Source organism: Monopterus albus, unplaced genomic scaffold (assembly GCF_001952655.1).
Source record: "Monopterus albus unplaced genomic scaffold, M_albus_1.0 scaffold16.1, whole genome shotgun sequence".
Taxonomy (NCBI): domain Eukaryota; kingdom Metazoa; phylum Chordata; class Actinopteri; order Synbranchiformes; family Synbranchidae; genus Monopterus; species Monopterus albus.
In genome coordinates this window covers 3719797-3734737 of record NW_018127896.1, presented here as the reverse complement: position 1 = coordinate 3734737, position 14941 = coordinate 3719797, and the positions used below count along the sequence as shown (strand labels likewise).

Below are 14941 nucleotides of genomic sequence, written 5' to 3'. Positions count from 1 at the left end.
AAAAAAATAAAATAAAAATGTTGTATAGGTATATTTAGATAATAGAGAAAGAAATGTGGAATTGCTGGTTCTTGTCATTTATTAATTTTTCCACGTGAATTTTTTTTTATAATTTATTTAGGGGGCAGAGAGGATGTTACTAGAGACTTTGATGTTATACTCATGTTATGTTGTTGGCGCAATGTTACGAGGAAGCTGCTAATAAAGTTGCATACGAGTACACAGTGGATTCACGTTTATTATTATATTTACATATTTACAATATAAACAATCTACGTACCCCCCCCCGGGCCGCGGTAAAATTGTCAAGCGTTGACCGGTCCGCAGTGATAATAAGGTTGGGGACCACTGTTATAGAGTAACTGCTGCCAGACGGGCTGCTACAAAGTGCTGAATGAAGGGTCTAAATATTTTGATTTTTGATTAATTTTCAGACAATTCTATGACCACAGCTTGTCATCATGGGTGGTTAATGATGGGTAGAAATAAATGGCAGTTCTGCTCAGTAAGAACTGAATCCAAAACACAATAAAATGTGCAAAATCCACTGCAATCATCACCAGTGTTGCCGAAATTAGCCTTCTATGCAAATTTAAAAAAAAATAGCAGCAGTTTGGCAAATAAAGATGTTTAGAGCATCCCTTAACTAAATTATTAATAACTTCCCTGCTGTGAGTTTACACATATGGTACAGATACAGAAGTACAGAAACGTTTCAAAACGTACTGTAGTAAATGAAGAAGGAAGCTTCGTGCCACAATAACAACATTTCACCCAAGTTGAACTCATTAATGAAACTATTTTACTGAAGAATTTTCCTTGAAGACTCCAAACACAAAGTAGGCCTGACTATATGGCGTGACGGAGTGTGTAGACAAGTGTGCAACAAGGACTAATAAGTATTCTGCAGGGGTGTGTAAACAGAGGGGCTGTTACTGTCCTAACAGAATGTAAACATGGGTTGTTTGCTACAGTGCACTGTTAAAGCACACAAGTCACCAGGCTCTACACCAGCTATGGAGAATCCTTTTGGGAATGTACATGTCTGCAGTCTCTGTGCACTCATCTCACTCGTCTGAGTTAAACAGTATGTGGCTTTGCAGCATTGTGCAACATCTGCAAAAACAAATTTATAGAATGACTCATCTTCTATGTCTTACACAGTCAAATTAACCAGTGTGTGTGTGTATGGATGTGAACTGTGTCTGAGAGGAAGGAAGTGGAGAAATAATTCAGGATACAATGAACTAATGTTTTGTTTAGCCCCACTGGTATACAAAATCTACTTTTTTTGTTGAATCAGCATTACATTTCATTTGTAACACACTTTGGCTTGCTTTAAGAGCACACACACACACACCACTTCAGACACAAATGCATTCACAACATAAAATGGGACTGATTGATTTTGGCAACACAGTAAATGACACTGATTTTATATTGTGCCTGCTGTGTTGTGTTTAAGATTTGCTTTGTTGTAATGTTGTTTTGGAGAAAATGAACTAGATAATTTGCCATAGTCAATAGTCTATACATTCACCTAATTATTTTTAGTACAAGGTCTAATTACATGCATGCTTCCTTAATGGGCCATAGTTAGAAAATTCCCTTTTTATCTCTCTTAAGTACTTTTTTGTATTGGCAACCAAGGGATTTACGTAACTGACAGTCAGGGTATTCTCTTTGATTAAAAGCACTTTACAACTTTTCCTTCTTTTTTCACTTCTCCTCATTACATTTTTAATCCCCCATTAGCTGTACCAGCTGATTTTTTTTTAAATGAGTCAGTTTAGGCTGTAAGGACGTTGTTTTGCAAGTCTTGTCCCTGGAAAAGACACATAAAATGTTGTGTAGTGTAGAAGTTGAGGTAAATGTTACACTGCTACACCAGTACACATTTGCATCTTCATTGCACCTGGCGATTATTTCCAAGTACGAGGTGAGATTCAACTCAAGTGGAGGACAAAAGGTCGTCTTCCACAGGTGTTTTATTCAGTCTGACATCCTGAGTGACAGCAGATTATTAAACAGAATTTATATGATGTTTAAACTCATATTCTTCTGAAGAGTAGAACTTTGCCAAGGTTACAGAACAATGGCTTTTGTTTGCAAAGTGATGCAGCTCAATATCTCCCGTCTGCTCCCAATTAACACTCTCAATAACAAGCATTTTACTGTAGTGGGACCATTAAAGAAGCAGTAGAATAAACTCGTTTTTCTTCCTCTCACACTGACAGTGCCATTGTATACTTGTGCAAGTTGGAAAAAAGTTTTTCCTCTATTTTATGGGTTCCATTATGTTTTTTCTCTCTTTGTCCTCTGCTCTCTCTAAATCTTATTCACCTCAGCTGTCTCGTTTCTTTCCTATTTCCTTCTGTCCTAGCTTTTTTCTTACTTACTCTACCGTACTTCAACCAATTATAAACCTGATTCCAATCTATCGGTAAAGGAAGAGTATGTCTTGTATGACCAATAATACCTTTTTTCTCTATTAAATTGCAGAATAAAGTGTGTACAGGGTGTTGTTACAAATCTTGCAGTAAAATGTAGTTTTGGTCTGTTTTGATGGCCATGTAAAGAGCAGAGCATGGTGTGGCTCCTAGCTACATATCAGACCTTTTTAATTACCCATGAACCAGTGTGCTGCTTCAGATCCCCAGGGATGACGGTCTGTGGATTATGAGTGGATTAAAAGGAAGCTGTTCGTATCAGACAGTAAATATCTACACATGAATAAGTAGAGGAAAGCGTCAGCGCTCCAGGAAAAAAAGAGCCATGTTGATGGCACATTCTGAGCCTTAGTACTGATAGTGCAACAGGAAAAAAGCATGCCAAATTACCTCTTAGCAGTTGGTATTTGCAGTGCACCAATGGATGTACAGACAACTATCAGTGGATTGCTTTGATACTGAAAGAAATTTTAAAATGTGATGATTCTTAGGCAAGTTGTGGAGTTGAAAGGACTGTCTTTATTGTGATGTTTCTAAGAGGACATTTATTTGTGATGGACATCTAAAATAATGTTTTTCTTAGAAACAGTAAGACCCTTGTGTCTCTACTCCATTTTCTATCTTTCAACAGGTGACTATGTGTTGATGACAGTGTATTTTGACCTAAGCAGAAGGATGGGCTACTTCACCATCCAGACGTACATCCCCTGTATCCTGACTGTGGTCCTCTCCTGGGTTTCCTTCTGGATCAAAAGCGATGCTTCGCCCGCAAGGGTGGCCCTAGGTAAACAACGGCACCACTCACGTGGCTTTATTTTCCACAGATCCCATATAGAGACTAAAACCAACAACAGGTTTTGTGTACTCACTGTAATGTTCCCGAATTCAGAACCTGGTTTAACTTATTTGTCGGTGCCACAGACCTCCATGTTTTCTTAAAATTATTAAAACCCCACCAGTGAGCCACACTGCTGCACTGGGTGACACACTGCTTTCTCACAAAACACACAGGGTACTTATACTGTTGACTCTTCCTGACTTCAGAGGCTGTATAATATAATGTCGATTTGGAGCTCTTTTAAAACAAAAAACAAAGATGTACCTCACATGTTTCAAGAGAAGGGAACATGTCACCCAGTGCAGTGGTCTAACTGTTGCCAGCAAAAGAAATCATACTGGAATACTTGCACACAACTCCACATTGCTGTGGAGTGTGTGAAGATGACAAATGAAGAAAAAGCTGTTGTGTATCTGTCTATGTGTGTATTCACAAATATGTTTGACCGTAACTTTTGCTGTGCATTAAGCCGTACTGAAAATCTATGGGCCCATCATTGCTGCTTGTTTCCTTTTCCTCCTTTAATTTTTTTTCGCATCAGTTGACATTTGCATTATCCCCTTCCTGCGCTGCATGCCTGCCATTAGTTCATTTGCTTTCCTGTGGATGATGTTGTGGAAGGCGCTGGTGGTTTCCTGTTTGAGGTACAGTTTAAGGTAAGTGTTTGACAAGTTTGCGATCATATACAGTGCTCAGCATAAATGAGTACACCGCAACAGATTCATCAGAAAACCTTAACTTTCCTTTCAAAATCAACATTTTCTATGGGACACTATGCTCCAAAATACTCCCACAAATGCAGGTCACTGAGTGCAACCAAGATTTGTTATTGTGCACATACCATACCATACCATACCAACTTTATTTATAAAGCACTGAAACAACCGAGAGGGACCAAAGTGCTGTACAGTGTGATTAACAATATACATTAAAAATAAACACAATTTACAAGGACAGATCTAATCAACACCAATATCAGGCATCAGTCAATACATATAAAATCAACACAAAAATAAGATATCAATCAATACAGATAAGATCACACACAAAATGTATTTTCCCTAACAAATTCATTCAAGACCATGTTGCAAAAATGAGTACACCCTAATGAAAGTCTTAGGAGTGAAGCTACATTTTAGACAACAAAATCCTTATGAATAAGAATTCAACTACAGGTGAGTCTAATTATTCATTAAGCAGGTGTCCAGCAGACAACTGATTATAAAAGGGCGATACTTAACAAAGAAAACCCCTTCCCATTTCAAGCTCTCAGCAATGGCACCGCATGGAATAGAAATGTCACAAGGCCTAAGGAAAATAATTTTTTTACACAGGGTAAAGGCTACAAGAAGATCAGCAAAGCTGTACTTATCAGTCAGAATACTGTAGCAAAAGTGGCACCAAAATTTAACAAAGGAAGCCTCTCCTAAAGCCCATGCACAAAAAATTTGCCTAGAATGATAAAAAATAGGAAGACTCTGAGACTCTATACTCTGGAGTGATGAGACCAAGATAAATGTTTTTGGAACTGATGGCTTCAAAACTGTATGGCGTCGCAAAGGTGAGGAGTCCAAAGAAAAATGCATGGTGCCTACAGTGAAACATGGTGGTGGCAGCGTCCTTCTGTGCGGCTGCATGAGTACTGCTGGTGTCAGGGAGCTGAATTTCATTGATGGTATAGTGAATTCACAGATGCACTGCTCTATATTGAAAGAGAAGATGCTACCATCACTCCGTGCCCTTGGGCATCATGCACTTTTCCAACATGACAATGATCCAAAACACACATCTAAGGCCACTGTTGCATTTCTGAAGAACAGGGTGAGAGTGACTCAGTGGTCAAGTGTGTCTCCTGATCTGAACCCAATCGAACACCTATGGGGAATTCTGAAGAGACAAGTTGAGCATCACTCTTCATCCAGCATCCAGGCTCTAAAAGAGGTCGTTCTTGAAGAATGGAAAAAGATAGATGTTGCAATATGTCGCCAACTTGTTCAGTCCATGCCTAGAAGACTTGATGCTGTCCTTACAACTCATGGAGGTCATACAAACTACTAGATGTAGTAGTGTTGTGGGGTGTAGTCATTTTTGCAGCAACTAATTTGAGTAAAACTGTAGATTTTGCAATCTTAAGTTATATTATTAACCTTACTTTCATGTAATGAGTTAAGCAAATGTTCTATACAACTCAGTTTGTCCAAATTTTAGAAATTGTTCTTGTGTTCATTGAGATATTGATTAAAATCTTACTTTTTAAAAGGGGTGTACTCATTTATGCTGAGCACTGTATATTTTTGAGGGATTTAAGTAGCATTGTTTCCAGATACATTGAGAGTTTAAAGCCCAGGGAGCTGCCAATTAAAGATGCAGTCAGTGATTCTAGCAAAATAATTACATTTTGAACACCGTGTACATGAATCCACAAGTCATTCAGGCCTGTAACAGAGTGAGCACAGCACACGCACATGGGGTTTGTGGAGCACACAAACTGAAAGGCCAGGCAGAGAAATGTGAGGAAAATTTAGCAGAATATTATAAAATGTGTAACGACTTAGAATAGCTGATGATACCTTTAATCCAGCTGGGGTGGTTTGTCCAAATGATTTGCTCTCTGGCACTTTGGTAATACTTAACCTCCACCGCCCACATTTTCTCACTTGACCCAAGAACTCATCCAACTTCTCCGGCCTCCAGCCACTTTAGCCCACACTGTCACCCACATCAAGACAGCACACAACTCAGAGGTACTTTAATTCCACGTAGTCCTTGCTGCCTTTCATCAGCCTGTCAGTCAGCCAGTTTCACAGAAGGTCATCTGGAACGTGCTGGTGGTAATAAAGAAGTTATATTGGAGTTCTCTCCTTCCCTGTTCGTTATCAAGCCCAGAGAAAAAACTTTAGCAATAGCTGAACAATGAAGTCGTCTCACATTGCATCAAATTCAGTAATAAGCCAATGTTATTACTAAAGTGTGCACCGAGGTATACAGAGCCTTTAATGAATGAATGATCATAATAAGAGATAGTTTTAAATGGGTTGTGCTCAGCTTAGTTTTTCTGTTGATGAAAGTTGACACGTTGACAGTTCAACTTGAAAACCATTTTCAGATTGTTACAAAATGCTGTTGTAGGTATGTGCTGTTGTACTCCTGCTAGTAGATTCAGATAAATAGGATCGATTTTAATTCATATTAATTTGACTGGATTGTAATACTTGTGTGGGAAGGATTTAGGATCATTGCGTCACAGCTACAGCAACTGCTGCTAACACTGGGGGCAGCTGTGGTTGTACCATGCAAAAAGCTGCCCCCAGTGTTTGTGTTGGAGACAGCAACCAGAGGCAGTCGAGGCTTACAGGGCGTGAGCGGTGGTGCGGTACATTACCAAAGTCAGTGAAAGGCTTGTGATCTCCCTCAGACAACAGGTAGCACAGAAGAAGCAAGCTGTCCACCTCCTGATAAACAGTCACACTCAGCCTTTCCACTCTTGTACATCAGCCCCATTTACAGGTCAGCCTGAAACCTGATCCCAGGGCTGAAAGGGGAGAGGAGAGATAAGAGGAACAAAAGCAGGTGGCAAGAGAGCCACAAAACAAGCATGTAAAGAAAAGTGAAGGCCTCTGGCACATAGTACCAGGGAGAAATGTCAGAACAGGGGAGGAGGTTCAGACACATCTCAGAGAGGTTAAAGTCCAAGAAAAAGGCTAGTCTCACACCTCCAGGTTGTGTGACTTGTCAGGCTGCTAACATGTTCCTGGTGGCATTTCCCGAGAGCTGTCACTCACCTATTAGTGCCTGAGCAGCAGGACATTTGGATGGCAGCAGGCTGGAAGTAAGGGGGCTGAGCTCAGGTTGATTCTCATTAGACCTCAATCTCTGCAGCTCCGATGGGTCCTGACAGATACGCAGGGTTGTAGATGGGAAATAAACCCACCTCAAGACTGAAGTTGAGAATGTAGTTCTTGAGAGGGAGGGAGGGAGAGATGATGTGGCTCCAAAGTTAATTGAACAGAATGTCAGAATTTGCTGTATTACAGATTATCACACGATGCTGCTCCAGTTCATTTTAAGGCCAGATCACAAATCACAAAAAAATATGCTTTTCCAAAATCTAGCAGTGCTGAGTATCTATGAGATAGTTGTCATCACCCTACTAAAATGGAGATGCATGGGAGCTACTGCTGAAAGCGTTAGAAATGACCACCATCACAGCGACATATCTTTAAGGGGAACCCCACTGATTTTACACAGCAGAGTCTATTTACATGCAGCAAATGCAGTGTTGGACAGTAACGCATTAAAGAAACCACCTCTAGCTGTCAGTAGGAAACAGAAATTGAACAGTTGTCTCCTGTAGTTGACATTTTGTTGAACCATCCATCCACTACAACCCCCTCCCTCTGCAGTAACCACACTATTTCCTCCTTTGCGCCCAGTGGAAAAAGCCATAATACCTAGGGCCACTGGAGAAACAGCCACTAGAGCGTGAGCATTTGTCATTTTGAGACAGTTTTGGAAACAGCTGATGCTGTACTTTATCTTGGATGGACAGTCTCGGCTACCCACAGACCTCACTATGGACAGTTTTCCACCAAAGCCAAACAACACAGTTTGCTTAGTATTAATCTCAAATATTGTGCCCGGACTAGCAGCGAGTACTGGCAACCAATGAAGCTTGTTTCTCACAACATGGGTGTGATGGGGGGAAAGAGAGATTTTAAAGCCCAGAGTTTCCCTGCGAGAGCTGTCATTCACCCAAATGCTTGTCATTGGTGATTTTTTAGCTTGGCTGTAAGAGCTGACAATGTTCCTCATGGGACCTCTACCAAGAAGGCAGCCAGTTAAAGACAGAAAGCAGTACAGAGATATCAGTCCCTCCAAGTGTGCTGTGAGGAAACAGAGGAATCTAAATCAGGGCCTATATGATGAGCTGTGTGTTGCTCCCAAAGCAGTGTTTTTCTAATACGTAGGGTCTAATGATGCCCTCAAAGGTGCCTCATATATCACAGTCTAGAGTTATTAAGCCCACTGTCATAAAATACATGCTTGAGTAAATAAATTGCTGCAAGCGGTTTAGTCTCATGTGTGTCCTTGGTCAGAAAGGACTCCTGTAGGGCCATCTGACCGATTACAAGCATGGAAGATGTGGCTTTAAGTCAAGGCCTCGACACGTTAATCAGATTAGACTGAAGTTGCCATGTGTAGTATTTTAACCTCAATCACAAGCACATTAATTTGAAAAACATCATAATTACCATAAACAAACACGGCTTCGGCGGAGGAGACCGTCAGCAGCGAGGTACATGGCACTTAACTTTGTGTTGATGTGTTGGAAAATCTGCTGCAGGGCTTCCCCACTCAAAACAGGAACACCTTCCCTTTCCACTTCAACTGTTCAGATGTGAACCAGTGAATTATGCCCCCCCTAAAAAAAAGAAAAAACAGTGGAAATGTTTAATGAATTATCTGTGTTGTTGTAGGTTGATTTTGTGTTGCTAGTATAATCAGTGAATTGACTGTTTGTTTAAGCTCTAGCTAGACAGCTAGCCCTCTATGTCGACCCACAAACCGCTCGGATTGGTTACCTGTTTCTCTGGGGGGCGGGGGGACGACACACATACCAGGAGCTGAAAGTAACAACGTACATTCACTCAAGTACTGTCCTTAAGTACAGTTTTGAGGCACCATACTTTTTGGTCCTTGATTTTCAGATGGATAAACAAAGTATAATCATAAGATTTTTTGTCCCCAGTGGGAAATTCACAAGCTACTCAGCAGTATGTGACACATACTTCAATTTATAAGCATATAAGGTAGTTATCAGTAGCTCCGCCTTTATCAGCTGCAACGTTAAATGTGATGTACACAGTAATACAACATTAATCCAATCATATGATATACATTAATGCAAACTGTGTCATTCTGCATAATGAGTCATTTTACTTTTAGGACTCAGGGAGAAATGTCAGAACAGGGGAGGAGGTTCAGACACATCTCAGAGAGGTTAAAGTCCAAGAAAAAGGCTAGTCTCACACCTCCAGGTTGTGTGACTTGTCAGGCTGCTAACATGTTCCTGGTGGCATTTCCCGAGAGCTGTCACTCACCTATTAGTGCCTGAGCAGCAGGACATTTGGATGGCAGCAGGCTGGAAGTAAGGGGGCTGAGCTCAGGTTGATTCTCATTAGACCTCAATCTCTGCAGCTCCGATGGGTCCTGACAGATACGCAGGGTTGTAGATGGGAAATAAACCCACCTCAAGACTGAAGTTGAGAATGTAGTTCTTGAGAGGGAGGGAGGGAGAGATGATGTGGCTCCAAAGTTAATTGAACAGAATGTCAGAATTTGCTGTATTACAGATTATCACACGATGCTGCTCCAGTTCATTTTAAGGCCAGATCACAAATCACAAAAAAATATGCTTTTCCAAAATCTAGCAGTGCTGAGTATCTATGAGATAGTTGTCATCACCCTACTAAAATGGAGATGCATGGGAGCTACTGCTGAAAGCGTTAGAAATGACCACCATCACAGCGACATATCTTTAAGGGGAACCCCACTGATTTTACACAGCAGAGTCTATTTACATGCAGCAAATGCAGTGTTGGACAGTAACGCATTAAAGAAACCACCTCTAGCTGTCAGTAGGAAACAGAAATTGAACAGTTGTCTCCTGTAGTTGACATTTTGTTGAACCATCCATCCACTACAACCCCCTCCCTCTGCAGTAACCACACTATTTCCTCCTTTGCGCCCAGTGGAAAAAGCCATAATACCTAGGGCCACTGGAGAAACAGCCACTAGAGCGTGAGCATTTGTCATTTTGAGACAGTTTTGGAAACAGCTGATGCTGTACTTTATCTTGGATGGACAGTCTCGGCTACCCACAGACCTCACTATGGACAGTTTTCCACCAAAGCCAAACAACACAGTTTGCTTAGTATTAATCTCAAATATTGTGCCCGGACTAGCAGCGAGTACTGGCAACCAATGAAGCTTGTTTCTCACAACATGGGTGTGATGGGGGGAAAGAGAGATTTTAAAGCCCAGAGTTTCCCTGCGAGAGCTGTCATTCACCCAAATGCTTGTCATTGGTGATTTTTTAGCTTGGCTGTAAGAGCTGACAATGTTCCTCATGGGACCTCTACCAAGAAGGCAGCCAGTTAAAGACAGAAAGCAGTACAGAGATATCAGTCCCTCCAAGTGTGCTGTGAGGAAACAGAGGAATCTAAATCAGGGCCTATATGATGAGCTGTGTGTTGCTCCCAAAGCAGTGTTTTTCTAATACGTAGGGTCTAATGATGCCCTCAAAGGTGCCTCATATATCACAGTCTAGAGTTATTAAGCCCACTGTCATAAAATACATGCTTGAGTAAATAAATTGCTGCAAGCGGTTTAGTCTCATGTGTGTCCTTGGTCAGAAAGGACTCCTGTAGGGCCATCTGACCGATTACAAGCATGGAAGATGTGGCTTTAAGTCAAGGCCTCGACACGTTAATCAGATTAGACTGAAGTTGCCATGTGTAGTATTTTAACCTCAATCACAAGCACATTAATTTGAAAAACATCATAATTACCATAAACAAACACGGCTTCGGCGGAGGAGACCGTCAGCAGCGAGGTACATGGCACTTAACTTTGTGTTGATGTGTTGGAAAATCTGCTGCAGGGCTTCCCCACTCAAAACAGGAACACCTTCCCTTTCCACTTCAACTGTTCAGATGTGAACCAGTGAATTATGCCCCCCCTAAAAAAAAGAAAAAACAGTGGAAATGTTTAATGAATTATCTGTGTTGTTGTAGGTTGATTTTGTGTTGCTAGTATAATCAGTGAATTGACTGTTTGTTTAAGCTCTAGCTAGACAGCTAGCCCTCTATGTCGACCCACAAACCGCTCGGATTGGTTACCTGTTTCTCTGGGGGGCGGGGGGACGACACACATACCAGGAGCTGAAAGTAACAACGTACATTCACTCAAGTACTGTCCTTAAGTACAGTTTTGAGGCACCATACTTTTTGGTCCTTGATTTTCAGATGGATAAACAAAGTATAATCATAAGATTTTTTGTCCCCAGTGGGAAATTCACAAGCTACTCAGCAGTATGTGACACATACTTCAATTTATAAGCATATAAGGTAGTTATCAGTAGCTCCGCCTTTATCAGCTGCAACGTTAAATGTGATGTACACAGTAATACAACATTAATCCAATCATATGATATACATTAATGCAAACTGTGTCATTCTGCATAATGAGTCATTTTACTTTTAGGACTTTTAAGTATATTTCGATGCTAATACTTTTGTACTTGTGAGTAACATATTGAATGCAGGACTTTAACTTGTAACAGTGTTTTTACACTGTACCATTGCTGCTTTTACTTCAGTAAACAATCCGAGTACTTCTTCCACCACTGGAAATCAGTGTTTACACACCAACAGACCTGCAGTATATGAACCACTGATCAAATAAGATGTAGTGTGTCAGAGGAAAATTAACCTGCTTCATAGATACAACACTGGATTCTTGTCCATGTTGCTGTTTTCATAAAGTTAGAAATTTCAACTTTAATGTTCACAGCATAAAATTCAGTGTCATAGCTTTTCAGTTAACATGGAAACAAAACAGTGGTTGCAGAGCAGATTAAATCAGCAGTGTAATGGAATCCATGCAGTCTAGTGACCTGGCCACTGATCCTTGACTGCTACTCCTCAGTACTATTTATAGACGCTCCGTGGACACGAGCTGTGGTCTGTTCCACCTGGTTAACCCCTGGGCACATAACAAAAGTAGCAAACTGTGGCAACACCACATCTCCACTAGACATAGATGGCAATTGTTATGCTTTAAAGATCCCATTTTGTAAATTTAAAGGTACGTAACCAAAATGTGTTCTTGCTTGTTGCTGTGATCACACCATCAAGATTGTTTTGCACACCGAGGACATCTCTAGCATATTTGCTTTGTCCAGGCAGACGCACAGCTTTTCTCACTTCCACATGACATGACGCCCTTGTTTTCAGTCTGCAGATGTGAGACTGTGTGTTCAGATCGCCTGCACAGACAGGAATCACCCCGTTGCTATGGCGCTATATAGCCACAGTCCCTACAGAACGAATTAAACTGTTCAAAGAAAACCTGTGACCTTGATTTTAAACAGCAGCCCAAACTGTGAGCAACTGGTGGGTAGCTCACGATCAAGAACAAAGGAAAAAGCAGTGATTTCAACGTACTTGTGGTCTTACTGAGATTACACTGTTTATAGTGCACTGGGATTTGAGCAGATTTAAGGTATTAGAAGCAGAGTTGTTCATTTACCTACTTTGGTGTTTAAATATAATGAAGAAGGAAAAAGAGAAAGTCTAGACGAGCACTAAACCAGAGGAGGTAGCTTGAAATAGACAGGAGCAACTCGTCTCTATGGAAACCACAGGCGAAAACAGTGGCACACACTGCCGCGAAAGACATGCATGAGATGAGGATGAGAGAGACGGGAGCGGGAGAGCAAGGGTGAGACGAGAAAGAGGGCAGGATGAAAGAAAGACGGCGAGCTGTGGGAGCCGATGCCCCAGTGGGCATTAGTCTCACTGGCTTCATCTGTCTTTGAAAGAATTGATTTCATTTCACCAGGCGAACACAGTATTGTCCTTAAACACCACGAGGAGTCATTTCTCAAACACGGTGGTCCCGATGACACAATTAAAAGTTATCCCCGGTTAGAATACTCACAGTTCACCATTTACCACAGTTTTAGTGAAGTGACTAACTCACCTGTCACCAGCAGTCGACAGGTTAATGCTTTCCCATTCTGAGTTCAATGTGTTTTCACTGTAGAGGCCGAGCTATAGACCAGTGAACTGAGGAGAGCCTTACCTCTGTAGAGGCTGGCTAATGACCAGTCAGTCAGGATGTAACTGTCATTGTCATGTCACTTTCTATTTGTGACCAAACAAATCTCAAAGGAGAATTAGGTCCTGTGTTGTTTAGTATGGAAGCTAATTTGTGGCAATGGATGAAAAGCAGAATACAGAATATAAATCAAAATACCTATGTCAAAAATGTGACAAATAGCCAAAACTGTGACTTGCAGTAGTACCCCCCAGAAACTGGTTTACTGACATCATCTAACTTTATTTAACAAAAAAACATTGAGACTTTTCCCCGTTTTATTTTTTACATCAAGAAATATTTGATCAGAGATGATAAGACTGAGGATCTGTTAAACTTCCATTTAAGACTCAAGATCCAATCATGAAATTATCAAAAATTCTTGAAATTCTGTCTGCAAGAGGACAATTATAATGTGATTTTAAAAAGTGTTCTTTCTATCCATGCACTTTATGGAAGCTTTCCACTGTGGCTGAGGTTTTAAAAATGTATTGACCTTATTAGCATGGCAGATATACAGGCTTTCTACCTGACGCTTGCTGAATTACAGCTGAGCCACTTCTGAGACGAGTCATGTTTCAGTCATGAGGAGGTGTTTAGGATTGCTTCATGATTCTGATGTGGCTCCACTGTATCACAGGAATTCTTAACCCACAAGTCGATTCTTGACACATCAACTTATCCTATTTAGATTGTGAGGAAAAGATTTTAAAAAGCAAAGAAAATAGGAACATCTACCGATTTGATTCAGTCTATTCTCAACTCTGCTGTGCCACATTCAAAACAAATCCCCGCTGTGGGTGTCTAATAATAGACAGGATTCATGCAAGAATGGGGACATCTACCCAGAATACCTCGTATGCATTACTAAAGGTGATTAATAAACCTGTACCAATGTGTTACATCGCCACTGACTTCTGCCTGGGTCACCCCAGCACTGACAAGCAAATCATCATATAGTCACAAACGGTTCTTTTTGCAGAGCATTCCACTTCCCCTCCTCACATGTGTGTTACCTTCCTAGGCATCACCACAGTGCTGACCATGACCACCCTGAGCACAGTGGCCAGGAACTCACTCCCTAGAGTGTCCTACGTGACGGCCATGGACCTGTTCGTCACCGTCTGCTTCCTGTTTGTCTTCGCCGCCATGATCGAGTACGCTATGCTCAACTACTACTCCAACAGTATACGCAGACCTCCTGCCAAGACGCAGAGAATGGTAAGCCTGTGCTGAAAGTGTGACAAATAGGCTGGCACGTATTAGCTCTGCATCTGCTTTTTATTTACGTTGACGCCCACCTTCACTAGAGCTAGTTCTTCTTTGAGCACAGCTGAATACAACATTCAGACCAAACTACATGCTTTAATATCTCATTAGTTTAATGGCATGAGGTTCACAGGCTCCAGCAACCTCCCTCATGGCACCCACGGGATCAGTCACTACGGTCCTTATCTAGCTGCCCAGACATGTCCCGTGTGCCTCTGCATTGACGCCTGGGTCTGGTTGTCCAGCCCTGGTGTCATCTAAGTGTTGCTTCAGAGGCTTTTTAACCTGCTGATGGTCAAATTCTTGTTACCTTTTCATGAATGATGGCCGTTAGGTCTTCATAAACTCATGCACATGGTTTTTGTAGGTGAAGGATGTGTGTGCCTGTGCAAATGTGCAACTGAGTCTCTTCTGTGTGAAAGTCTGATGCACTGTGTGGGCACTCTCGAGGCTGCACCTGCCGTGAACACTGGAATGGCGGGGGCACACACTGCGAGTGAGT

At 41.4% G+C, this 14941-nt stretch overlaps 1 protein-coding gene across 3 annotated transcripts in view; it reads left to right on the top strand.

Annotated features, from left to right (window-relative positions):
• Positions 1–14941, top strand: part of LOC109955675 (gamma-aminobutyric acid receptor subunit gamma-3-like) — an 81272-nt gene that overhangs the window by 63910 nt on the left and 2421 nt on the right. For 2 of the 3 annotated variants that reach the window (XM_020592079.1, XM_020592080.1), the window contains 2 exons: positions 3082–3234; positions 14195–14391. In XM_020592079.1, the coding sequence (XP_020447735.1) occupies positions 3082–3234; positions 14195–14391 (350 nt within the window). Of the gene's footprint in view, positions 1–3081; positions 3945–14194; positions 14392–14941 lie in introns of those variants that run through there. The other variant, XR_002274300.1, reaches the window with a different exon arrangement.